The 27,104-nt window shown below is 49.4% G+C and overlaps 1 protein-coding gene across 2 annotated transcripts in view; it reads right to left on the bottom strand.

Moving 5' to 3' along the window:
• Hk1 (hexokinase 1) overlaps positions 1–24,674 on the bottom strand; it is a 63,018-nt gene extending 38,344 nt beyond the window's left edge. Inside the window, exons 1-2 of one of the 2 annotated variants that reach the window (XM_048338916.1) lie at positions 24,486–24,674; positions 466–628 (exon numbers count right to left, since the gene is read on the bottom strand). In XM_048338916.1, the coding sequence (XP_048194873.1) occupies positions 466–628; positions 24,486–24,548 (226 nt within the window). In that variant the 5' untranslated portion in view covers positions 24,549–24,674. Of the gene's footprint in view, positions 1–465; positions 629–21,589; positions 21,757–24,485 lie in introns of those variants that run through there. The other variant, XM_048338915.1, reaches the window with a different exon arrangement.
• Positions 24,675–27,104: the final 2,430 nt, after the last annotated feature.

Below are 27,104 nucleotides of genomic sequence, written 5' to 3'. Positions count from 1 at the left end.
AGCCTTCCCCCTCCCCCAACCCCCCATCTTGGGGATTGAACTCAGGGTCTGAGTACTGTCCCTGAGCTTCTTTTTGCTCAAGGCTAGCAGTCTACCACTTGAGCCACAACACCACTTCCGAATTTTTCTGTTTATGTGCTGCTGAGGAATCAAACCCAGTGCTTCATGCATGCTAGGCAAGCACTCGACCGCTAAGCCACATTCCGAGATTCCGAGCCCGGGTTAGCCTTTTTAATATGTTGTCCCCATGCCTGGCACACAGGAGATGTTCCACAGACCTCTGGCAGATAGATGGATAGAGGCATGGATTAATCAGTGGTGGATCCATCAATGGATAAACAAAGGGAAGAACAGATCAACAAAAGGATGGATGGATGGATGGATGGATGGATGGATGGGTTAATCTATGAACACACAGAAGTTGGAAGGATGATTTTACAGAACATTCAGCCTCAAGAGACTCACCTGAGCCATCAGGAATGGACCTTACAAAGGTTGGCAACATCTTGACAGTAGCTGTTGGATTAAAATCTCGGGAGAGGCCATTCTGCATCTCCTTCTTGAAGCGAGTCATAATATCTATCAGAGTTTCGTCGGAGAGCCGCATGGCATAGAGATACTTGTCGATCTGAGGAAAGGATGAGAAGGAAGGAGAGTGAGACTGAGATGGAGGAAGGTCATTCAGCTCAAGCCTGGCAGGGGAGAAACCTGCCCAGGACAACCCGGCTCCTGCCAGCACTGGAAAACTGATGCCAGCACATCACGCGATGGGAAGTCACTGACCTGCCATCAGCCATGATGCCCAGAACAACCTCACAAATGCTCTGGTCCCAGTTACCTCACAGGAGATGAACTGCACAACACCAAGGTACCGTCCACCCCTGGGATATTACATGAAGACAGGCCACGATGGAGTAGGCAGAACCCCTCCAGCTGCCCTCCCTATGAGAAGTGGCTGACTCACCCTCACGTGGGCAGCAGTACCACAGAGTTAGTTAAGAATGAATGAGGGGGGCTGGGGATATAGCCTAGTGGCAAGAGTGCCTGCCTCAGATGCACGAGGCCCTAGGTTCGATTCCCCAGCACCACATATACAGAAAACGGCCAGAAGCGGCGCTGTGGCCCAAGTGGCGGAGTGCTAGCTAGCCTTGAGCGGGAAGAAGCCAGGGACCGTGCTCAGGCCCTGAGTCCAAGGCCCAGGACTGGCCAAAAAAAAAAAAAAAAAAAGAATGAATGAGGGCTCTGAGTCAGCCAGCTGGGTTCGAATCCCCACTCCACCTCTTAACAGCGGTGTCAATCTCAGTTTCCAAAGCTAAAAAACTGAGATGACAAGGAAGGCCTAACTTACAGGATATTAAGCTCATATGAGAAAGGCCCTTAGAACATAATAAGTGCTCAGTTAACACCAGCTATGGTTGCTAGCATTAGACAGTGGTGCTGGCAAGTTTCTTTGGACATAACTCCTAGAAAAGCACACACAGTAGTTATAGGGAAGACCTTTCAGGGTCCACAGCAGAGACCTTAACTCACCTTCACAAGGCATTACCACAGCCAGGGCACCCAGGGCCCTCTGTGGGGCCAGTGCACCAGCTCCAACACACATTCATTTCCACGCACATCATGTGGTCCCCTCAACACAAACCAGCCTGCTCCTGGTCCCCAGACCCCCAAACTGCATAAACGCCCAGACTGTCACTAATTGTTCTTCCTCCAGGGTATCTTCCCCACTTAATCCCTCACAAGTGAATGATCTACCAGGCACAGGTGTGTGATTGTGGCTACTACTTGAGATCTGAGGATTATAGTTTGGAGCCAGCCTGGTCAGGAAAGTCCATGAGACTCTCATCTCCAACAAACCACCAAAAATCCAGAAGTGGTGCTGTGGATCAAATGGGAGAGCGCTAGCCTTGAGCAAAAACAGCTCAGGAGCAGCACTGAGGCTCTGAGTTCAAGCCCAGAACTGACACAAAGAGACATTCCAGTGACTGGGCTGCAGATAAGCCCGCCTCCCCCTCTCCTCTGGCCTGGATCACTGCTTCCTCTGCACCCATCACCTCAGCACCTCCATAGTGTTCTGTACTCCACTTACCTCACCCTCCCCAGTGCCTGCCGGGAAGCCTTGCACACCAAGGCTGCCAGTGCATACAGACAGATTTATGAGCCAGTGAGGCAGAAAAGACCTTCAGGCCAATTTGCATGGAGACCCGCATCTCATGCTTGCTGTTCAGGGTGACTGGAGTGTCCCAATGGGAGGACCCCGGGTGCCCAGGCACTGCCAATCTCTGGCCTCATGACATACACAGCACTGGCAAGAGTCTGCCAGTCCTCTATGGCACTCCCAGCTACTTCCCAGCCACAAACAAAACAATATGGAGGATGACCAGAAAGCACAAGGAATGGAACAGAAACTTCCAGGAGTATAACCCAGGGAATGGACAAGGTATTCTCCCCTAAGGCTGGCAGCACCAATGCCAGCAGTGCCCTCAGTCTGGAGACACCAATGCAATGCACATGTGCCAGAGCAGTCCTACAGGGGCATGTCAGAGCCTTCAGGCACACGCCAAGAGCAGGTGTGCTGGACAAATGTGAAAAACAATGTTTTCAATCCAGAGAAATAAATTCAGCATGGATCAAAGCAGACAGTGCAAGAAATGAGATAGCCAGAAGGGCTGCGAGGACCTACAGCATGGACTAAGGGCATGGCACTAAAAAATTTAAAACATGTCTATAATCCTAGCTATGCTAGGAGGTCTGAAGATGGTGGTTCAAAGTCAGCCAGGACAGGAAAGTTCAAAAGGCTCATCTCTCTCTCTCTATAACTAACTACCAAAAAGCCAGACATGGAGGTATGGCTGAAAAAGCTTTGAGTGAAAAAGCTCAGGGGACAGTGCCCAGGCCCTGAGTACTGGCAGGGGTAGGGAGGGAAGTCATTATGGTCTGAGTGTGGATCTGCTGCCCCCTGGCCTCCAGGCGAACACCCAGCCCATGGAATAAAACTTTGCATTTCACCTCATCACTGCCACAGAGGAGCAATTCACATAACACTGGTTGCCAGAAGACTGCTTTATACTTACATATGCTTTATATATGCTTTACATATATTACAAGTGTTTCCACATCATTAAAGGAGACATTCTTAACCCCCACTTTAGAGACTGAGATGTAGAGACTGAGGCTGCAAGAAGCTGAGGGATGAGCACACAGTCAGGGGAGTAATAAGGTCTAAAGCCTAAGGCTTGTCTGTACGATCTTCCTGGATCCTAGGGAAGGCAGGTTCCCCCTACTCTATAGAGGGCTGATCTAAAGCCAGCTCTTGAGGTTTTCCTCAGATAAAGAGGAACTTCTAGAAAAGGTGGTGTTCTCTGAAGCACCACAGCCGCCCTGCCTCCTAGGGGAGGGTATAAGGAAGAGGCTGTCCTCTTCCCATGAGTCACACAGGGTACAAACCCTCTAAGGAGAGACACCGGAACTGGGGCCAGCACGGAAGCAGCAGTACTGGAGTAAAGCCATCAAAGCAACCAGAAGGAAACTCTCAGAAATCCAGAAGAGGACCCGACACCTGGCACAGGCCTGCTCCCTCTTCAGACCAGTCCAGCAAGCCATCACGCTTGACACATTTGCTCTGGAGCCTGCAAGAAACCCAGCAGAAGCCAGCATGGTGGTGATCCCAGCTCTCAGGATCAGAGACAGGAGGATCACGGGATCAAGGCCAACCTGGGCTACATGATGAAACTTTGCTTCAACAAAAATAAAGGATGAACAAAAAAAAAAACTCAGCAGGAAGGTCTGGCCAGGGGCTCCGGGAGTTTGTCCTTTGTGGCCCTTTTAGCTTTTCAATCTCTGTTCTCAACATGGCATGTCCCGATGCTTTCTCTCTGTCCTCCCTCATTCCCCCCTCTACCCCCGTCTCTCTCTCTCTCTCTCTCTCTCTCACACACACACACACACACACACACACACACACACACAATCTTACCAGTGCTCTAAGGGCCCTTGAGGCCTCTCATTCTCAGCTGCCCACAAAGTCCTTCCTGCCCCTCAACCCCACCTTACCCTTGGCAGCAGGGTCACCCTTGCTCTGGACTTTGAAAGCAGGAGCCAGGATGCGAACCTGTAGCCATCAAATGCTCCCTCTGGAGCGTGGTGCCTGACACAAGTATGAGGGGCTCTGGCCAGGCAGTCAGGGAAATGGGCACCTCCTGCCAGGTGGGGCCCTGCAGCTGCTGCCTAAATCTGATGAACAACTCCCATCCAGCCTCCAGGGCCGCCTGCTCCTGCCCCAATGGGAAAAGCCCTGCAAGGGGGGAGGCAGGGGGAGAGGCACCCTGGCTGGCATTCTTTCCCAATACTGTGCGCACTGTCATCCCCAGTAGTCATTCTGCAGGGTAGAGGGGGCCTTGAAGCTCAGCAGCTCCCACAGTTGGGCCCATCAGAGGGAGCACAGCCTCACCAAACCCCCCCGCAGGGAGAGCCACTGGCCTGGCACTGGGCCCCATCACAAACATGGCCATGCCCGACCCCAATTCCACATCCTTCCCCAAAACAACACACACACTAAACAAATTCAAAGCTGGACACACCCAAGTGAGCGGGCAGGTTGTGGCAGGACTAACAGTCACCACTGGCAACCTGGGCATTTTCACCTCCTAAGAAGGGGCAGGACCATGGAAAATGCCACTCCCTCTCCCATTCACTTTCTCCTGGGAATCAATAATGAAGCAGAGGCCAGGCACTGGTAGCTCACATCTGTAATCCTAGCTACTCAGGAGGCTGAGATTGCAGTTCAGAGCCAACTTAGGCAGAATAGTCAGTGAGACTCTTGTCTCCAATTAACCAAAAGCCCAAGTGGGAGCTGTGGCTTGAGTGGTAGAGCGCACAGACCCAGAGTTCAAGCTCCAGGACCGCTAAATAAAAATAAGAAATGGAGCAGAGTCAAGAGGATGTTATATACCTATAATCCCAGCACTGATGAGATTAAGGTAGGGGATCATGAGTTCAAGGCCAGTTCAAGGCTCCGTCTCAAAAAAAAAAAAAAAAAAAAAGGATGGGGCAGATCAACCAGAGCAGAACTAAAGCTGCTCAGAACGCGCCTTCAAGATGAACTTGCCTGGGCCAGGGCCAGGGCCAGTGGCCCACATCTGTAATACCAGATCGGGAAACCGAGATCAGAGGATAACAGTTCAACATTCATAAGAATTGATCCAAGGGGTTGGGACTGTGGCTCAGTGGTAGAGTATTTGCCTAGAGGGCATGAAGCCCTGGGTTGGATTTCTCAGTGCCACATAAACAGGAAAAGCCAGAAGTTGCACTGTGGCTTAAGTAGTAGACTGCTAGCCTTGAGCAAGAGAAGCTCAGGGACAGTGCCCAGCCCTGAGTTCAAGCCCCAGGACTGCCCCACCCAAAAAAAACAACAAAACAAAAAGCATTGATCTGAGAAGTTAAGAAAGGGGATAAAGAAGAGCAATCAAGGGATTGAGTCTGATCAAAGTACACGTTGTGCATATATGACTATGTCCAAATAAACCCCCCTTGTACAACTAGTTGAGACCAATTTTAAAATGTGGGGGGAAAAGTGTAATTGCAAGAAAAGGAAGTTGGCAAGATCCCATCTCAACCAATATGCCAGATGTAGTAGTACACACCAATTATGCCCCAGTTACTTCTCAGCTACATGGCACACCGTGGAAGAATTGTGGTTTGAAGCCAGCCTAGGCAAAAAGCATGAGACCCTCTTGAAAAGCAACTAAAGCAAAAAGGGATGGGGGTATGACTCAAAAGGGATAAAGAGCCAATTTAACAAGGGCAAGCCCCCCCACCCCAGTCCAAAATTCCAGTACCACTCAAAAATTTTTAAATAAAAATACAATGAACTTTCTAAGCAAGACACTTTAACTAGCGAAGGCAACTGGAGAAGTGGCAGTAAAGGGTGAGGCAGATGTTACCTCATGCGTACCATGGAGATTTCAACACAGCCTTCACTTCCCTTTCCTAAGGAGCCGGGCTGGGGACAGAAGGCACTGCTGCTGAGTGGGACATTAGCAGGGGCTGACTGCAGCCCAGAGCCAGGACTCGCACCCCCGTCATTCCTGTGCACTTCATAGCAAAGCATGAAACAAGCCAACCACCAACTGCCAGACATGAAGCCGCGCTTCAACACTTAGGGCCTTTTCTCCATTCACTATAATGCTGAGAAATTGAAAGGAAAAATGTCATCATCTCCATTTTATGGGAAAGGAAATCGGACTAGTGACTCATACAAAGTCACATAGTTTATAAGAGGCACAGGATCTGGTGTCCAGGTCTTATAAGCCATCATTTGGAGCTTCTGCTTAAGCACATCTATTCTTTCTCATGTGGGAAGAAGGAGAACTGTAGACAAAGACAGCTGCATTCAAATTCAAGATCTGCCATGCATGGGACTTTCGATGAGATATTTAACCTCTCTGGGCCTTGTATTCCTCTTCTAAGATGAGGAAATACCACCTCCACCTGAAAGGTTTATATTGTGACAAGAACAAAGCCAGCATCAAGTAGCACTTGTTTCCCTCATCCTCCAGTGACAAACTTGTGTGTGAATGGGGAACTCCTGGTAGATAAATAACTAAAATGTACCTGTGACAAAGGCTAAGGAGCCTGAAATTATAGCTTTTAGATGGTGGAAGCAGGATGATGGATGTTAAGTTTGGGGAAAACAAGGGTAAAAAGGCTCTTGAGAACCTGACTCAAAAGTAAATAAACAAAAGGACTGGGGAGTGGCTCAAGTGTCAGAGCCCCTGTGTAGCAGAATCAGGTCCTGGGTTTAATCCCAAGTAGCAAGCAGTAGCATGCAAACACACACACACACACACACACACACACACACACACGATTCATTTTTGTTTTCCAAATAGTTTGGTTTAGAGCCAGTGTGGTGGCACATACCTGTAATCCCAGCACACAGAAGGCTGAGGTAAGGAGACCGGGAGTTCAAGGCCAGCCTAGGCTACATAGTTACATAGTAAGACCTTGATTCAAAACATTAATTACTATTACCATTTTCAATTGTATTTTAGGAATATTCAAACAGGGCTAGGTATGTGGCAGAGTGCTCGCCTAGCAAATATGAAGTCCTGTGTTCAGTTCCCAGGACCACAAAGAAGAAGGTAGACATAAACACATAAAGTTAAAAAGTGATTTTCCCCAAGCTCTAGAAAATGAGAGAGAAGAGACAGAAAGAGAGACAGACAGAGAGAGAAATAGGGATTTCCATCCTCGGATCCTTTTCCTGCCTATCAAACATTCAAACATTTTGACAGATAACAGGTTCTTGGGGTTGGTTTTTGTTTTGTTTACAAAACAGCCCTAACCCCATGTAGACCCTCCAGGATTGGTGCCAGACTCTGAAGGTGAAACCAGGAAGTAAACTGAAAAAGCAGTTAAGCTCCCTCCCACTTCCCTCCTTTTAGATGCCAAGTTACAAGGCTGAGAAGACTTAAACCTGCCTCCTCTTTTTGGAATGGTAAAAAGCAGACAATCTCCACTAACCCGCAGAGACAGAAAGGTGAGACGCTTATCCTAGAAAAGAAAGCCCTAAGACTTACCTGCTGTTTCAAGCCACCCCAGAGACATCTCCATATTTTAGAATAATATGAAACCCATCCAGGTCCCCCAGAACACAGGGTAAGGGCTGGCCGCACCTCACACCTGGTACATTCTCCCAGTATGAAGGCCAGAGGAGAACCACTATTTGGAACTTTAACTCCCATTTCCAGCACGGGGAGCAGGAAATGTTTCTCTCTTCTTTTCCATGTCTCCCTACTTTCTCCTGTAATATTAAAAATAAATCCTTGCTAAACCTTCCACCTTGTGGCCCTCTTCTTGTGAGACACTCTGAAATGCTACTCAAGGGCTGTGGTTTTGCACAGGGAAGCCCTCAGCCACCCTCTGGTGACCTCGTGATGTTGTGGCTCTTTCTCTCAAAGCCAAACTCACCTGGTGCAGAGCACACACTCCACTCCACCCAACCCCGTACTGTCCTCTCCTAATCTCCACAGCATTGCCTGGATGTCACTCCAAGGGACTCAGCTGGCCCCAGGGGATATCTCTCCTGATCACTGTGGCCCATGCTTTTGTTCAGTCAGGGATGCTAGGGATACAAGGGCCATGTCTTCTGCCCTTTGTGTGCTCTCAAGCCCTGGGGACAGTGCCACACGTTGGCCCACAGCTGGGCTGGGTGACTCCTCGGCTGGGCGGGAAGCTTCAGATGGCACCTAGCCCAGGGAGGTCTCCCAGGGTTTGCTGGCTCTGATAAGGCCTAGGGGCTCCTGCCCCCACCAGCCAACCCTGCAGTGCCCTCTCCAGCACCTGTGAAGGGTGTTTCTTCCCCTCAGAACATCTCACTTGCTGGCTGAGGCCTGAAGGACACTAGGGGCCAGTCAGGAGTCTCCTGTTCCTGCTCAAGCTACCAAAGAATTGCTGACATACCACAAATCACCAAAGAAATGTGCTTGGGAACAACAGATTCCACTCTCCTCAGTGCAAAAGCACCAGAGAAGAAACAAAAATGCCAAAACACCCAAATCCCTGAGGCACTGCATGCCAGGCCTGCCAGGCTCCTGCACTGCTTTCCTGTTGTTCACACATCTGAACTGCAGGTTTGGTTTCAATGGACAAGTAAAGGCCCAATCCTTTTATGTATCTGAAGATGGAATATGAAGGACTGATTCCTGTCTTAGTCCCCCAGGCCAAGCAAGACACCAAGTGCACACAAACAAGCTGGACCACATGCCTGTCCACGGGCAGGTTCCAATCTGGGCCTGGCCAAGGACACCACCCATGGTCCCCAGGGGACAATAGCCCTCCAGCCAGGTAGAGCATTCCACTGTGAGCCTGACCAAGGACATCACCCTGGGCCCTAAGAGACCATAGCCCATTTTCTATTTTCTATTTCCTTGTTAAACCCTATATAAACCCACCCCAAAATTCAGTCCCTGGCACAACCTCCAACCCTACGGGAAGGTCTGTGCCCCTCGCTGTACCTCAATAAACAGTCCTTGCCTGTTGAGGATTGAGTTCGGACTATTCCTTTTCCATTCTCCATTTTCCTAACAACAAGGACTGAGCCTCAAAGACTGTTGAGGCAATTCTGTTTACTCACAATAGATCAGGAAGAAAACAAAACTCCCCATTTGTGTGTGTGTGTGTGTGTGTGTGTGTGTGTGTGTGTATTAGGCTTGAACTTTGAACTCAGGGCTTGAGCACTGTCCCTTAGCTTTTCCACTTAGGCTGGTGCTCTACCACTTGAGCCACAGCTCCCCTTCTGGCTTTTTGTTGACTAACTGGAAACAAAAGTCTCACAGACTTTCCTGCCCAGGCTAGATTCAAACCACTCTCCTCAGACCTCAGCCTCCTGAGTAGCTTAGGATTACAGTTATGACCCACTGACATCCAGTTTAAGATCCCCATTCTTAAGTAAAGAGTCCCTATTTTAAAAGGGAAACTTTACAAACCTTCACCTGCATCCTAGACCATGACAAGACCACAGGAAGGAGAGTGTGGCCAGGCCTACAGTGGGCACCTAGTCTGATCTAAATCTACGCAGATGGTGAGGTAGCCATTAATGACTTCACCCTCATATAGAAGCCCAGACTTCACAATCAAGCAAAAACGGTCCCAATCACCTAGCAAGAAGAGCAGCATGGGCTTCCCCTTCCAAACTCAGTGGTCCTTCCCTTATTCCTCAGTCTCCTCCAGGCAGGAGGACCAGAGTGAGGCTCTGAGGTCAGGCCCAAGGTCCTCCAGGAGACCTTGGCCCTAGCACAAGCTCCCAGGTTAGTAACAGTGGTCAATCCATGCCTAGGAAAAGAACAAAGCTGTCACAATGAACTAACTAAAACTACAAAAGGCTTGCAGTGCCCTGGAAGGAGACACAGCAGCCCCAGAATGCGGCAGGGCAAGAAAAACAGGCTTGATCCTCAGCCATCAATGTTGTGGTTCCAGAAAGGGGACCAGCCCACAATTCCCAGTGTCCTAGGCACATCAGAGGACATCTGAAGTGCAGAGGGTTTCCTAGGTCACAAACACTGCAGGGAACTGGCTCAGAAATGGAAATCCTTTGGGCAGCCCACAGAGTGACATTGAGAACCTGGGGCAAGTGCCTTCCAGCTGTGCTCCCAACAGTAAAGGGCAAGGTGAAAGGTTTCACCTTGAAAGGTTTCCCACGTGGTGGGCATGTGCCCCACAGCACTGACATTCCCCAGAACCACGTGGCCAGGACCATGTGAGAGGTAGAGAGGTAGAGGCTGAATGGCACCCAGCTGTCTCTGCTCCAGGTGAGAGTACATTGCCAACCCGGCATGTGTACACTTGTCACGTCCATTCCCTAAGTTGATCAAGGTGGGCAGGGAACAGGCAGGAATTGCCACCATCTGATAAAGGAGGAAAGTGAAGCTGGAAGACCCACAAGAACTCACTGCTTTCAACACAGAGTGTCTGTGCATTCCTTTTTCTTTTTCCTTTCTATCAGTACATGGGTTTTGAATTCAGTGTGTCCACACCTCTGAGACATCAAATTCACTATATAGCAGGAATGCTCTGCAAGGCACAAAATAGGCACTGGTGGCTCATGCGTGTATAACCTCAGCTACTCAGGAGGCTGAGATCTGAGGACTGAGGTTTGAAGTCAGCCAGGGCAAAAAAGTCCAGAGACTCTTACCTTACCCAGAAAAAAGCCAGAAGTGGAACTGTGGTTCAAGTAGTAAAGTGCCATCCTTAGCAAAAAAGCCAAGCAAGGGAAGAAGGCACAATTAAAGTCCGAATATCGATACATATGGTAACAAAATTTTTCAGTAACCACATTTACAATAAACAGGTGAAAAAAATACTTTATTCAATCTAGTAGATCCAAAATAGTACTCGAATGTGTCATAGATATTACTTTTCCAAGGCCATATGCCAGTACTGGGGCCTGAACTCAAGGCCTGAGCAGCCACTTTAGCTTTTTCATTCAAGTCCAGTGCTCTGCCACTTGAAACACAGCTGTTGTTGTTTTGGTTTGGTTTTCTGGCTGGTCAATTGGTGATATGAGTCTCATGGACTTTCCTAGGCTAGCTTTGAACTAGGATTCTTAGATCTTAGACCTCAGTCTCCTTAGCTATGATTACAAGCATGAGTCACCATCACCCAGCTCACACAGTCGAGTGATTGGCAGCTACAGGGCCTGGTGGCTGTTGCCCTGGAAGGCAGGGCCCCGCCCTTCAGAGAGCTACACTCTAGGAGCCTGCCAGGGCATTGGCAGGTTCTACTGCAGAGCACCATGCAGAGCGAGAGAACTGAGGTAGGAGTCCTGAGCCTCCTACCATAAAAGGGAGATCAATAAGAGAAAATTTACAAATTAATGTGTTTTATGTGATACAGGAGCTTTCATTTTAAAAAATGATAGTGCAGGGGTATGGCTCTAGTAGTAGGACATGTGCCTGGCAAGAATAATGTCAAGTTCAAACCTCGGGGTGGGGGGGGAAGGAAGAAGGAGGAAATGGACAGACATGAAATAAAGAATGAATGGACAAAGAAGCTATGATCCATTGGAGAAAAACTGGGAAAGCTGAGCACCATGATGTAATCCTAGTACTTGGGAAGAGTCAGACAAGAAGTTCAAAGCCAGCTTGTGCTACAAAGGGAAACATCATCTGAAAAATAAATAAGTAAAATGGATGGACCTAGAACAAATCTTGTTAAGTGAGGTAAGCCAGAAAGACAAATGGCACATGTCTATTTGTTAGTTTTTCTCATATGAGGAAGCTAGATCTAAACTACTGGGACATAATATATTACACAGGTCTCTAGGCATTCACACACAGTGAGACCAAAGGAGGACACTCTTAGGAGAGGAACACAGAAGCACAATATCCATGTGCACCTGATTATACAAAGTAGTATTTATCACAATGAGCTCCAGGAAATAAAAGCAAGTTTTTTTTTTCTTTTTTGCTGTTTTTGTTTTCCTTCCTTTTTAGTTCTGTTTGTTCATTTATGTCTTTGGGAGTATAAGGAGAGGCACAAAAATGGAGAGACAAAGGGTAAACAAATACAGCAATGGTACTCACTATGCTGAAAATGAGCTACACAACTTATGTGCGGAAGAAAAAACTGGGAGAGAGCGACATAAGGGGTGATACTATCCAAAAAAATATATACTCTTGAGTTATGTAACCCCTCTGAACATCCCCTTTATAATAACAACAAAAAGGCAAAAAATAAATCAATAGCCTGGTGCCAGGCACAAGCACCTCACACCTGTAATTCTAGATATTCAAGAGGCTAAGATCTGAGGATGGTGGTTTGAAGCCAACCTGGGAAGGCAAGTTCCTGAGATTCCAATTAACCAGCAAAAAGCCAAAAGGTGTGGCTTAAGTGGTAGAACACCAGCCTTGAGCACAAAAGCTCAGGGACAGTGCCCAGGCCTTGAGTTCAAGCCTTAGGATTGGCACTAATTGAATAAGCAAGCAAACAACTGGGGGAAACCGTCCATAGTTCTAGCTTTGGCTTTTCGTGCACATCAAGATCTACCCATGGAGGGCAGATCAAGGACGCCGTGTCCCCACACTGACTCCACTGCTTTCTGACCACCCATATCCTGTCAGCGCCACTTAGCAGGCCTGACCTACCCTCCAGATAAGATGCAAGAAGAAATACCTACATCCAAGCTTACTTTACAAGAGGGGTGGGGTCTTTATTATAATTATGGCATGGGCCTCCTAATCCACTAAACCTACCCATGCTGACAAGGCCCTGGTAGGGACCAGAAGCCATGAGAGAAATGAAGTACAGACAAGTAATTCTACTGAAGGCAACCTCCCTGTGTCAATCAATCAAGAAATTTGACAGTTACATTTACACAGTGGCTACCAGCAGACATTAGAAGGGATGCGGGGGGCTTTTTCCAGGGCAAGCATATGGAGAGAGGGCGCCTCTTTTAAATGTTAGCAAGAATGAGAGAAGAGGACAAAAAGAAAATTGGCAAAAAGTGGCAAATCCCCAGCATCTCACTGTATTTCCTTTCCAAGAGAAAGGATCATACACACTGAGCAATAGGGAGCAGCAGGCAGGACTGGCAAGATGTTGGGGAGTCATGGGACTTCAATGATCCCAACCAAGCCAGCTCTGTCCCTCCTCCCCTTGCCTTTTGCTCCTTGATCTGTTCTCCTAAGCTACACAATGAGACATCAAGAAAGAGTCAGGGGGCTGGGGATATGGCCTAGTGGCAAGAGTGCTTGCCTTGTTGTATACATGAATGAAGCCCTGGGTTCAATTCCCCAGCACCACATATACAAAAAATGGCCAGAAGTGGCGCTGTGGCTCAAGTGGCAGAGTTGCTAGCCTTGAGCAAAAAGAAGCCAGGGACAGTGCTCAGGCCCGGTGTCCAAGGCCCAGGACTGGCCAAAAAAAAAAAGAAAGAGTCAGGGAGGCTGGGAATATGGCCTAGTGGTAGAGTGCTTGCCTAGCATATATGAGGCCCTGGGTGCAATTCCTCAGCACTACCTATACAGAAAAAGCCAGTAGTGGCACTGTGGCTCAAGTGGTAGAGTGCTAGCTTGACTTTAGCAAAAAGAAGCCAGGGCCAGAGCCCAGGCTTTGAGTTCAAGCCCTAGGACTGGCAAAAAAGAGAAAAAAAAAGTCTGGGAGCCAGGCACTGGTGACTTCATGCCTGTAATCTTAGCTACTCAGAAGGCTGAGATCTGAGGATCCCAGTTCAAAGCCAGTCCAGGTAGGAAAGTCCATAACACTCTTATCTCCAACTAACCACCAGAAAACTAGAAGTGGAGCTGTGGCCCAAGTGGTAGAGTGCTAGCTTTGAGCTGAAGAGCTCAAGGACAGTGCCCAGACCCAGAGTTCAAGCCCTACGACAGACAAAAAAAAAGAGCCAGGGGTCCTGATGGTGGCCAGACTTCTGTCCACCAAGAGCTGTGTGGTTAGGGTAACACTTCCCAGGATGTGTGTGTGTGTGTGTGTGTGTGTGTGTGTGTGTATGTGATGTGTGTGTTTCCTCTTTTCTCAATGCAGATGACACTGACACCTTCCTCCAGGAGGTGAAAAGCAGGGCTCTCCCAGGGACTGCACTCCTACATAAATGCCCAAGAGATATGAAAACATATGTCTAGTAGAGACTATACATAAATGTTCACAGCAGCATTATTCACAACAGCCCAAAGGAGAAACAACTGAAACACCCTCCACTGACACACAGATAATGTGTGATCTATAGAGACAATCATGCATCAGTATCGACAGACCTCAGAAATACACTCAGCGAAAGAAGCCAGACATAAAAGGCCACATTTTGTATAGTCACATGTTGATGGAATGTACAGAAAAGGCAAATCCATAACGAAGAATGTAGATGTAGCTGAGTGGCTGCAAGGAGCTAAAGGGAAAGAGGAACAGGGAATGAAGGACTGCTCAAAAGAAACCCTGGGAGGGGCTGGGGATATAGCCTAGTGGCAAGAGTGCCTGCCTCGGATACACGAGGCCCTAGGTTCGATTCCCCAGCACCACATATACAGAAAACGGCCAGAAGCGGCGCTGTGGCTCAAGTGGCAGAGTGCTAGCCTTGAGCGGGAAGAAGCCAGGGACAGTGCTCAGGCCCTGAGTCCAAGCCCCAGGACTGGCCAAAAAAAAAAAAAAAAGAAACCCTGGGAGCGATGAAAGCATACCTTATGAATGTGTTGGATACTACTAAACTGTATGCTGTAAATGGAGAGCCTGTAGCCAAGTGAAGTGGCACATGCTTGTAAGCCAAGTCTGAGAGGCTGAGGCAAGAGGATAGCAAGTTTAAGGCCACATAGTGGCTACATAGTAAAACTGTCTCAAAGAACAAAGCAACAACAACAACAACAAAAAATAATCATGGTATATGATTTGTAGTCCAAATGAAAATAAAGCAGAGCCCCCTTCATCGTGCTCCATGGGTCTGAGCACAAGCTCTACCTTTACTCTCTGGATGAAGTCCAGGGTCCCACAATGCTTTTTATCATGGTGCCCAGCAGTAAATGTGACAAGAGTTACAGGTTGGCCTTGATTGGCTTGATTAGTGTTAACTATAAAGAAAGAGGCCCATGGTAAGAGAAGTTGAGAAAGAGACACTCATAGGAGGCAGGAACATCCCCCACCCACCTTCCCCGCCCCATTGGTTCCCTGCTGGTCTGAGCATCTGGAGCCTGGAGCCAGCATGGACTGAGATGAGCCAGAGCCGACATTTTCTACCTGCACAGGGCCAGCTCAGTTTCTGTTTGCAAAGGGCAGGGCTACACCATTCCCTTTCCCTCCCAGCCAGGCCTGGCCACAGGAGTCCAGCCACCCTCTCCTTTTAGGAAAGATAGTTAGAAAGGAGCTGCTGCCTTTTAACAGGCCTGGACACATTTAGGGAACAGATAAGCCTGCCCTGCCAAAGGTAGATCCACTCAAAGAGACAGTGCAGAATAGGGCACACAGGTTGAATTCCCAGAGACCTTGACCAGAGAGCCGCCCTAACCCTCCTCTCCAGCCACTGCTGCCCAGCTCACAATGAGGCTCACAGTAACAGCTGTTAGGGTCACTCAGTGAAACTTTGCAACCAGGGCTGTTTGATAAGGGACGTGAGGAAGCCAGCTAATTTTAAACTAAGCTGCTATGCTGTAACATGTGTGAAAATGACTGCAGAAAGAAACAGACTGAAAAATGATGGATTACAAGTTTGCAAAGGGTTGGCATGAACAATGGCAACCCCACATACTCACATGGCCTGGAGGACTGTAATTTGGCAAAATCTGATAAAGGGCAAAGTGCCCCAGTTAGTAACTCTAGTCTGAGGAACATAGCCAGCTCAGGGCCTAGAGAAAGTTGCTCAGGTGCTAGCTACCATTGTTTGAATGTTCACAGAGACACTGTCAGCTGAAAAATGAGACACCCAAATGCCCATCAAAAGAATGGATAAATTAACTGTCACACACACACACACACATATATATGTATGTATACATATATACACACATACACAATGTAAGAACACACAGTAGTTTAGATGAGAGTTACATGGATGAACATTTAAAAAATACCAAAATATAATTTGAACTTAAGGAGGCTGGGAATGTGGCTTAGTGGTAGAGTGCTTGCCTAGCATACATGAAGCCCTGGGTTCGATTCCTCAGTACCGCCTAAGCAGAAAATGCCAGAAGTGGGACTGTGACTCAAGTGGTAGGCCATTAGCCTTGAGCAAAAAAGAAACTCAGGGACAGTGCCCAAGCCCTGAGTTCAAGCCCCAGAACTGGCAAAAAAAAAAAGGTAAGTTGGCAGAAGGATTATATATTGTAACACCAACTATAAAATATAAGGCCATAGAAAGCAATACGTAAGGTGTAACAGCATTTACAAATGGTTAAAACCTATATAAAGCAATACAATATACAGATGTAATAAAAGTATAAAAGCATTCATGGAATGACAAATACCCAATTCAGGACAGAGGTCACCTCTGGAGGGAGAGAATGCTGAAAGGGCTTTGCCTGCAAGGATGTCTGTGATATTAACTGTAATCCTGTCTAACTTTTCAAGCTAAATACTAGGTGCAGTAAATACCGTGCTTGTTATGTTTACCTCAACTTTTTCAATGTGCCGCAAGTATACCAAAATAAAAACAAACTTACAGATATTTTTCATTTGTGGAGGAGAAAACTAAAATGCAGGTTCTAACATAAACCACTAAAATCAGCACAGTTGTGTTTTCTCCTACAGGAAGCAGAGGCAGCAAGATGAACCTTCAGGATCCCATTCCTGATTTCCTTGCAAGCTAAGAAAAAGGTTCTCCTGTTTCTGCTCAGACTTCGGCCCCCAGCAGCACCCCTGCAAGCTGCAAGGGAGAAAGCAGTGCTGGATACCCAAGAATAATACTTCCTATTCTGACAGCCTTGCAGAGAATGTTTGTTTGTTGTTTGTTTGTGAGCCTTCTAATGAAATTCATCAGCCACAGAATCAAATAACCCTTTCCTAAAATAAATTAAGAAACAGCTGGCTTTCTGCACTGCCTTGCTGACACTTCTTTGTTTTTTTTTTTTTTTTGCCCCCACAGGAATCTGCCTTCTCCTCCCTAACGTTTCTGAATGATCAAATGAAAACCAATATCTACCAGTGTGTTTGTGCATTTCAAATATTTATAATGTAATATGTCTCTCTGTGTATATGCATGTGTGCATAAATAACTGATATATGAGATGGTGCACAAAGTATTTTAGGATACTCAGATCTAAACAACCATTAAAAAGAGAAAAAAAAACTAATTTTGGCTACTATCTTTCTGGCTCCACTTTACAAAGTTTCAAAGTATGATATCCTTGTTCACACAGGTGACCAAAAGACTGGATACAATAAACACTACGCGGTGTATATCAAAAGGCCTCAAAGATCCTAATACTGTGGTCTACTAGGCTGGAAGGAGGTGGGCACCTCACCTACTTCCCCAAACAGACTAAGTCCACCTTTCTCAGATTAACACATGGGAGGAGCCAGGTTATCTTAGGCTAGTGACCTTCCCTCCCACAGTCTGACCCACCCCCACCTCTCCACCCCCCTACCCCACCACCTTCAGGCATCCAGAGCAGCCAGTGTTCTACACATTGTGGTCAATTTGCTTCGCACATATCTTAAGGCAACAGATAATTATTTGTGTACCATGAGAAAAGAGACACCCACCCCCCTTTCTGCCTTATTCATAGCTGTCACCTTAGCCTAGCACAGTATCACGAACATAATAGAGAACTTCAACCTTTTTTAAAGACATGATTTCGTTCCTGTGAATGGACTGGATTCTAAGAGGCCTCAAATCAATGGCCAGCCATCTGGCCACCGCTGATTCCTGGACATGGAGGTGTATAGCTGCCTCTGTAGCCAACAGCTCTCCCAGGTCGACCCCAGGCATGCTCAGCGTTGGCTGCAGAGGTCAGTTCTACCAACCAGGCACACACAAGCCCGCACATGTGCATGCACACACATACCCAGACAGCCCCAGTCAAGCCCAATCAGTCTTTTGGGGGAAAAGCTGCCTGTGCTTCCCAGAGAACAGCAGGAGCGTAGGAGGGAGCACCGTGCTGCGTGGTCAGATGCAGAGCACCTCCCAGCCACCCTGCCTGCCCACTTTATTCCCTCACGACATTGCTGAGTGATCCAAACTGCTGATGACAGGCTGCTGTGGGGGAGAAGCCCCAAGATGGAGGGACCAGGGATTAGAAAGTGAAGACTCACCAAGGATGCTTCACTATGTGTACACTACCAGGCTGAATGGTGTATGAGATATTTTTCATAATAGTTTGACTCTCACCCCCTTCCACACAATAGGAACAAGCCTGTTCCCTAGGCTCTGAGGATATGGGCCTTGGGTGGCCTTCTAATTACTAAGCATAATCTACCCCAGACTTCCTGGGCTAAGGACTCCAGGGTTGGGCTACTGGGCAGATCACACTTTTCTCCACCTCCTAATGGGGATTACTTAGGGTAAGGCCTGGAGATTCGACCCAGAGAAAATCCATTAGTATTCGCTTGCCTTTGGGACAAGCCCAGGGGAAAGGAAGTCTAACCTTTATTTAAAGCTTCTTTCTTTCTGACCTTCTAGGACCCATCTTCCCTTCCTAAACAAACAACACACTATCCTACACCCTCCTCCAGGTCGGTCATGGCTAAGCCAAATGGAGGAAGTTGGCAGGAGAGAGGCATGTTAAAAGTCACTTAGAGGTCAAAAGACCCACCTCTTAATTGTACAACCAGCTTTTAGTGAATGAGAGTGTTCACAAGCACACAAGTGCCACCTCCTTTCCCTCCTAATACCACAGGAAGAAAGGAAAATGTGCTTTATGTCTGGGCACCTTTTTACAGCACCCATCACCCATTTGTGTGAGACACTGCCTGAAGCATGGAGGCTCAAAGCTGAGAAGTCAGCCCCTTCAACTATTTCAGCCCAGAACACACTCGGTGAGGCTGAATTACTGACATAAAGAAAGAAATGTACCCCTGGTGGTAGCTATGATATTATGAACAATCCCAGCATGACCCCACCCTCCTTCCTCCAACTGGAGAGCCAGAAGACCAGCATGGATTACCAAAGGGATAGGGGGATGTCAGGTCTGTCTCCGGAGCCCCAGAGTCTGCCTGGGGCTAGAGGGCTGAATCACCACAGCCACCTCCTCTGCAACACAGGCTTTCCTCTGGGTAACACATTGAGCCCAGCCCCACAGGAGGAAGGGAACTTGGAGTCCTGCACCCCAGCCAGCCTTTCTCATGGTGAGAAGTGGATGGGAAAGGTAGGTCTCTAAAGTCCTCACCTCTAAGCAGGTCACACTTAGCAGTGGGTAACACTGACTAGGTCATCAAAGCACACACTAGGTGCTTATGCTCAGGAAGCCTCCCAGAGACCACACCCACACCTGGCGGTGCCACCCCACCCACCATGCAGGTAAAGTGGCACTCTGGGGCAGGAACCAACATACTGCCCCACACCAAGAGGTACAAGAAGTCCTTGGTGAGACACAAGCAAGCCATTTGGGGGTTTTGTTTTGGTATTTCTAGAATCTGCTGACAATGCTAACTGGTGAAAGTGTTGGCCTCAGGACCCTCTCTCCTCCAGCAAGGTTCAGCAGCTAGAGGAAAGGGATAAGGGATGACAAACTCTGAGTGGGCAGGATTTAGGATTAGGGAGATTAAAAAAAAATCACACACTTAGGATACCTAGGTAGCCTGGTAGAATGTACATACACAGAGGTACATCAGCGGAGTCCTCAGCTCCGTGACTACACTGGACACTGCAGGTCTCATGTCCATTGAGTCCAATCCAAACTTTAGTCCAACTCAACTGCTGAGCACCACACTGCCACCAGGCGTGGAGCATGGAGAGCAGCCCACAGTCCCACAAGTGGTAGGTTTGGATGCTGGAAGGTTTATATATTTTTCCTCCTGGCCCCAATCCATGGACCTGCGTATCCTGGCTATAGAGGATCCCAAATGCTGGAGTAGGACAGGAAATGTTTGGCTTCAGGAAACTTCTTAGCATAAAGTGAACATGCTAGGGGGCCTGTCTCCCCTTTCCAGTGGGAGAAGCATCTGTGATACACACCACCACTGAAAGGCATGCTTTTGCCAGCAAGGCCCCTGGAAGGCAGCAACCAGGGCTCTTCAGGGTGTACCACCTGAGTGACTGTGCATCGGAGGGTTTGCCTAACTATCCTACTTCTAGTCCCCTACCCAACACAAAATTTATGATCAAGGTGCAGGGGCCTGGTCTCACATGTTTTCCCCACCCTCTAGCTGACTTCCGGGAGTCCTGGTCCAGTTCTTAGGTGGAGGGTGGCAGGAACCCCGCCCTGACTCCACCCCTAACTGGCTGAGTGACCTTGATGAGGTCACTGCCCAAAGGAAGGCCTACTTCCTAAGCTGCCAGATGAGGAAGTCTTATGGATAGGGCCACCCTGTAGAATGTAACACAGAAAATCAAGGTCTGTCACTTCCGCCTCTCACCTGTAGATAGGACTACTTTGATACTTTGAACATCAGAGACAGTTTGACTTTTGTCAGTCCATCCCAGCTAACTCTAGTAATAATGTTACCCAGGTGGGTAAAGAGCTTGTGCCATACCTAGCACGGATTTAAAAAATGAGTCTTTCCCTATTGCTTTGGCAGTTTCTGGAAAATACAGTACCAAAGCTGCCAGAAGGGTGACATACATCTTCAAGAGCGGCCAACGGATAGTATTTTGCACTAACTAGACAGCGACAGTCAGCGATGGCACACACCACCACCACCACCACCACCACCACCACCCCAAGGTGATGTTCTGCTGAGAACACCCAAGCCACATGTCCACATGTCAAGGCCATCATCCTGCCCGAGGGACTAAGGTCTCTTATTTGAGATCCAAACATGGGGCTGGCTGGAAACTGCAGCTTAAGAGGAATAAAAAATTCCATTCAGACGTGCGGCTGGAGACCTGAGGCCTATGAGCAAAGTTTCCGGTGGCCTCCACTCCCCGCCCCGCTCCGGAAAGCCAGGCGGGTCACCGGGTCTTCAGATTAAGAGCAGCTGCAACAACTAGGGGAGCCCTAGTGATCGCTTCTCGGGGTGGGGTGGGGGGGAGATACCCATGCCTTCCGCTGGAACCCCAAATATGGGATGCCTGTAGTCCAGCCAGCACCCTCGCTCACCTCCCCAGCAGCATCTCTGATCACACCTCCCTCCGCCCACAGCGCTCAGACCCTTCCAAACAGGCCCCGGGAACCGGTCCCCACGCAGCCGGCCCCCAGATACGGCCCCGAGGCCCCTCTGACATCCAGTCCGTTTCAAGGACATTGCAGCAAGCAACCCGGTGTCGTGGGGGTCCTCGGCCCGCCACGACCCTCCACGACACACTCTCACAGACAGGCACACGCGCGCAGACGCACACGGTGCGAGGAGGACCCCAGGGCGAGGCCTCTCATCCAACCAGCCGAGGGCCTGGAGGAGGCCGGGCGCGGGAGGATGGAGGCGGCGGCGAGCGGATGCGGGAGGCTCGGTTGCGGCGGGCGGGGGCGAGGGCGGGGGCGGCCCGGGCGGGGCTCACCTTTTTGATTTGGTCATCCTTCAGCTCGGTGAAGTAATAGGCCAGGAGCTGCGCGGCGATCATGCTGGCGGTCGGAGAGCGCCGGGCGGCAGGCGTGCGCGGCCGGCTGGTGCTCCGAAGCCGGGGTGAGAGCAGTGGTCCTCCCGGGGCGGCGCGGCGGCTCCTCCTCCTCCCCCCTCAGGCTCCTCCCCCTCGGCCTGGGGCGCGGCGTCAGCCCGCGCGCTCCCGGAGCCCGCGCTCTCGTCCCCGGGAGAGTGACCGCGCCGCCAGGCCCACCTCCTGCGCGCCCATTGGCTGCCGCGCTCCGGGGCGGGGCGGGGACGGGGTGGGGGGTGGAGCCGCTCCCTCCGCGCCGGAAAGGGGACGGGCAACGTCTGGAACCCCCCCCTCCACGCACCCCTAGTTGGGCATCACTCTGCACGTCCCCCACGTAGGGCGCCGGCGCAGGGTGGGAGGCGCTCTCCCGAGCGCACGGTCCTGCGTGGGCCGGGCGCTGGCGGGGAGGACGGGATGCCCCCCTCCCGGAGGATTTGCTGCGACACAGCAGCCAGAGGCGGGCGGCAGTCCCGGTCCTTGGGAATTAGGGCTCCCCCGCCCCCACCCACCCCCAACAGACCCCGAGAATCCCCCGCGGATGGGGAGGCGCCCGGCGGCGGCTTGCGGCACTGGGCGTAGAAAGCGAACGGAAGCGGGAGTCGGGAGGCCTCACGGTCCTCGAACCAAGGTCCCTGGCTCTTGCTGGCGCTCACGACTCCGAGGGTCCCGACCCACCTGAGACCTCCCGGCCGCGCTTCACCCCACCCGTAGCTAAACCTGGAGTCCCGCCCCGGGCAGTCAGCTTCTGAGTCATCGCTTGTGAGGCTCTGCCCGAGGGCGACGTCCGCAGGGCGGCACTTGGGCCTTGCCTCCTAGCCTCCTCTCCGTGCTCTTGGGCCACTAAGCCCAGGGAATTGGGGGTACGGTTTAGCCCCTCCCAAGTGCCGTCTTTTTCATTTCCCCAGAGGAAATTACAAGGCAACATGTAGGAGGAGCTCAAACATAAAGTTGTAGCCACGATCCTTATTCAACAGGTAAGGAAACTGAGGCTCCGTGAAGACTAAATCTTGGTAGGACTGTATCCGACCAGACCAGGATTAAGGCTTGCGTCTGCCCCAAAGTAGTTGGTGCTCACCCCTGGGGCTTGTTGTCCACAGCCCATCCTGTCCAAATAGGCTAGGGGCCAGAGCTGCACCTTGTGGTGTACTGAGATGGCCAGAGTCCAACCTGTACCCCAGCCATGGATAATGGGTGCCCTTGGCCAGGCTTAGCAAAGGTACAGCTGCATGAAGGGAAAGATGGTCTAGATCCCAAACAGCCCTCCTCAGGAACCCCTAGGGTCTGAAAGCTGCCATCGCCCACTGGAGGAGTGGCTTAGACACGGCCTGGACATCCCAGCCCTCCATTCAGAGAACATCTCCATCTCCTGCTTGATGGCCTATAGGAGAGGCATCCTGAGTCACCTTTCTGAGCCTGCTTATCCATAAGGTGGATATACTACTGCCACCTAGTCCCCTTCCTTACTGTGAAATACCATAAAATACCCGTGTAATATACAAGAAATCCTGAATAGAATTCACTGAGAAGGTTAAAGCTTCAGGACCAGCCATCTGCATGAACTCCTTTTCCAGGCCTCGAGAGGGCCTGGAAGTTTCATATTTGAATTATTTTTCAAAGCAACCCCTTCTCAAAAGATTAAGCTTAAAGCCTCTACAAAACACTGGAACAAGCTGGGTGTCCGTGGCTCAAGCCTGTAATCCTAGCTAATGCAGGAGGCTAAGATCTAAGGACCACAGTTCAAAGCCAGCCCAGAAAGTCTGTGAGACTCTTCTCTCCAATTAACTACCAAAAGGCTAGAAATGGTGCTGGGGCTAAAAGTGGTAGAGCACTACCTTGAGCAAAAAGCTCAAGGACAGTGCCCATACCTTAAATTCAGGCCCTAGAATGGGCACACACACACACACACACACAAAAAAAAAAATTGAAACAATATTCTGGCCCATATGGAATATGCTACCAGTGTGCCATATGAAATTTGAATAGATTAAAGGACAACTGTTCTGAATTGCCATTGATTTGAGTCCTGCAAATAAATAGACTTCTGCCAAGTTCTCAAGGTGAAAGCTCCCTGATGATGAAAGACTGGGTTTTGCTGCTTGCACTGACTCCACACCTGCCCAAGGCTGGCACCACTTAGCAGACTGAATGAAGCAAAGATAGTGATGAGCATAGCCTGTGCCAGCCCCTAGCCAGTGCCATCACCCACCTACTCCTCAACCTTTATCTGGGCCTGGAGTCTTGGAAAAGCTGGCCTATGCTTTGTATACACACCAGCAGGAAGGTACTTCTGCTGTCTCTCTTGCCTGGCCTGGAGGGAGAAGGTACTAGTCAAAGTAATTCTGTGATCCCCACCCCCTGCACCCAAGGGCCAGCAGTATTCTGTAGACATAGCTCCAGGCCTGAGCCACAATCACTCCCAACCCCCAGCCCTCCTGACCACAGCCCAGAAATATAACAAGAGCCTTCCAACGTCCTCTCTGGTTGCTGGCTTCCTGCCATCCCAGCCATCCCGAGCTCCCGGTCACATTAATCTTGCTAAGAAGCAGCCTAATCACATCACACCCCTGTGCACATTCCCACCTAGCCAGCCCCCTTCTTCCACATAGAGCTAATGTAAATGTCTCCAAGTCTGGTTGTTGAGGCCTTCTGTAACCTGACTCCTCTTTCTCACTTATCTCTTCCTTCACCCTGGTCATAGGAAGCCACTTCCCACCCCACCCCCACTGTGCACCCCTGTTCTTAGCCTCTCGCCTAAGGCCCACCTTCCACTGGCATGAACTCCCCTGACCTCACTACTCACCGCACTAGCCTCCTGGGCCTCAGTGAGTCCCCAAGGCAAGCACAGACAGCGGAGGAAGTCCATCCTGAGCAAGACCGAGGCTCTTCTGTACAGACGAAGAGCCTACAACTCAGCTGGTGGGCCATCTTGCCCACGGTCCGGTTAGGAGAGAATTGAAGCCAGGTCTCAAACCCAGTTCTGATGCCCAGCCAGAATTCTGACCATCCTACCCTACCACCTCCAGCAGCCTGGGCCCCGATAAGTAACACTGAGTCATGCCTATCTCCCAGAGAGGGGTTTCTGTCCTCTGGGGCCTTGCTCTTATCTACCCCCATCAGACAGCTTCCTAGGGATGGAGCACAGCCTATGCTGGGTCTCGCCCAGCCCCCCTAATCAAATCAATGATCTTACGCATGTTTTCATTAGTCTGCCTCTTATGTCTGTTACTTGGCTCTGTGTGTGTGTGTGTGTGTGTGTGTGTGTGTGTGTGTGTGGTGCACTCACACTCACCTCTCTTGCTCAAGGCTATCACTCTACTCCACTTGAACCACAGTTCAATTCCAGCTTTGGAGAGAAGCATCTGAGAGTTTTACTTTCCTGCCTGAGCTGGCTTCAAACCTCAATCCTCAGATCTCAGCCTCCTGAGGAGCTAGGATTACAGGCATGAGCCACCAGTGCTGGCCTGTTACATAACTCTCAAACTCCAGCTTTGTGGCCTTGATTACTCCTTGGACTTACTGTGGAAGAAGACCTTATCACAGAGGGGGTCTCTAGTTTCTTCCGTTTTCGAGGCCTTCCCCTTTCCATTATGCCCCCCAAACTCTCAGTTCATTTCCTGTGGTTCTCCTTGTACATGTTGCAGGAGAAATTATGGTGCCTTACTACCAGCCCACAAAACACAACTCAAGTTGTATTCTTAAGAATGTCTCTCCCAGAGAGAATGAGGGAACAGATGACACTGTATGGAAGGAAATGTACTTATTACCTGACGTATATAAGTGTAACCCTGCTATATACCTCTAAAATAACAGTAAAGTAAATTAAAAAAAAAAAGAATGTCTCCCCCACTTCCCATCTGGCTATCAGTACTAGAAAGGCTACTGCAGCTATGAGCACCCACAGATGGAGGTGAACCCCAGCACTTGGGAGCACACTGGGAACAGCAATCGTGTTTGCATAACGTTGACAATTTACAGAGCACTTCCACATTTATTGCCTCATTTCTCCTGATAACAGCATGGAGAGGTTAGAAAGGCAAATATCATTATCCACGCTTAATCAATCAATGAGGTAGAAGGGCCATAGAGCTTGTTTAAGGTCTCAGAAATCAAGAGGAGTGTTAAGGCCAGTTGCCTATATTACTGCATATCTGGGAATCTGCCCAGTTGAGCACTGTCATGCACAGCCCATCCTGAAGGGACCCCAACCCAGCTTTTCTGTGCATCATGACCCATGGTTTCTATCCTGGCTGCCCATAAGTCAGATGGAGGACTTTCCCAAATGTCATTTCCCAGCATGATGGTGAAGCCAGAGGCAGGTGCAAGAATTATCTAGGCTTTTGTCTACACAGTGCCTTTTCTCACCAGGTGAGATTCAGGTGCTGCCAGGAATGAGAACCACTGACTTCTACCCTGGCTTTCCTGGGGGGCATCTGGAAGACTTATTTTTAAATGAATTGAACTCTAATGCTTGTTGCAACCTCTCGTGGGCAGAGCTGAAGGCTGTTCCTCCAGCCTGGGAAAGGCTCTGAAGATTCCGAGCAAAATGGGGGTAAAGTTCATCTCAACTTTGATATCAGCATTGCTGACAGTTCTGCTTCCTGGGTGAGAAGCTGAGAACTGGGTGCAAGTCGCTCATGCCTCTATTCGTAGCCACTCAGAAGGCTGAGATCCAGAGGATCACAGTTCGAAGCCAGCCTCAGGAAAAAAAAAAAAAGTCCTGTGAAACTCTATCTCCAATTAACTAATAAAAAAGAAAGAAAGAAAGAAAGTCTGGGGACATGGCTTGAGTAGTAGAGCTCCCAGTCAAGCAAGCAAGCCAAGCAAGCAGCAGGCCCTGAAGTCAAGCCCCAGTAACAACAAAAACAAAGAAAGAAAGGAAAAGGCTGGTTGAAGCTGTACCAGTACCCAGCCCTCTGTTGTGGCAGAACTGGTAAAATCACATTCTCACGTTTCCTTCCCTGTTGCATTGACCAGAGTTCTTCCCATCAAAGCCCAAAAAACTAGCAACTCTCAGGCTAACACTATAACCTATAATACCTTGTTTGCTCCATATGATATTTAATAAATATAGGCCACAATTTCATAGTTGGGAGACATTACCTTGAAACTCTCGTCTGGGGGCTGGGAATGTGGCTTAGCCATAAAGTGCTTGCCTAGCATACACAAAGCCCTGGGTTCGATTCCTCAGCACCACATAAACAGAAAAAGGCAGAAGCAGTGCTGTGACTCAAGTGGTAGAGTGCTAACCCTGAGCAAAAAGAAACCAGGGACAGTGCTCAGGCCCTGAATTCAAGCCCCAGGACTGGAAAAAAAAAAAAAAGAAAAGAAAAGAAACTTTCATCTGTGGCATGTGGGGGCCATTCACATCACCATGCAGGTGACCATGTGGCATTATTGGGCAACAGCCAAGTTCAGCCAC

Source organism: Perognathus longimembris, chromosome 2 (genome assembly GCF_023159225.1).
Source record: "Perognathus longimembris pacificus isolate PPM17 chromosome 2, ASM2315922v1, whole genome shotgun sequence".
In the NCBI taxonomy this organism is placed as follows: Eukaryota; Metazoa; Chordata; class Mammalia; order Rodentia; family Heteromyidae; genus Perognathus; species Perognathus longimembris.
The sequence above is the reverse complement of the archived record's forward strand: the minus strand, read 5'-3'. Positions and strand labels throughout refer to the sequence as shown.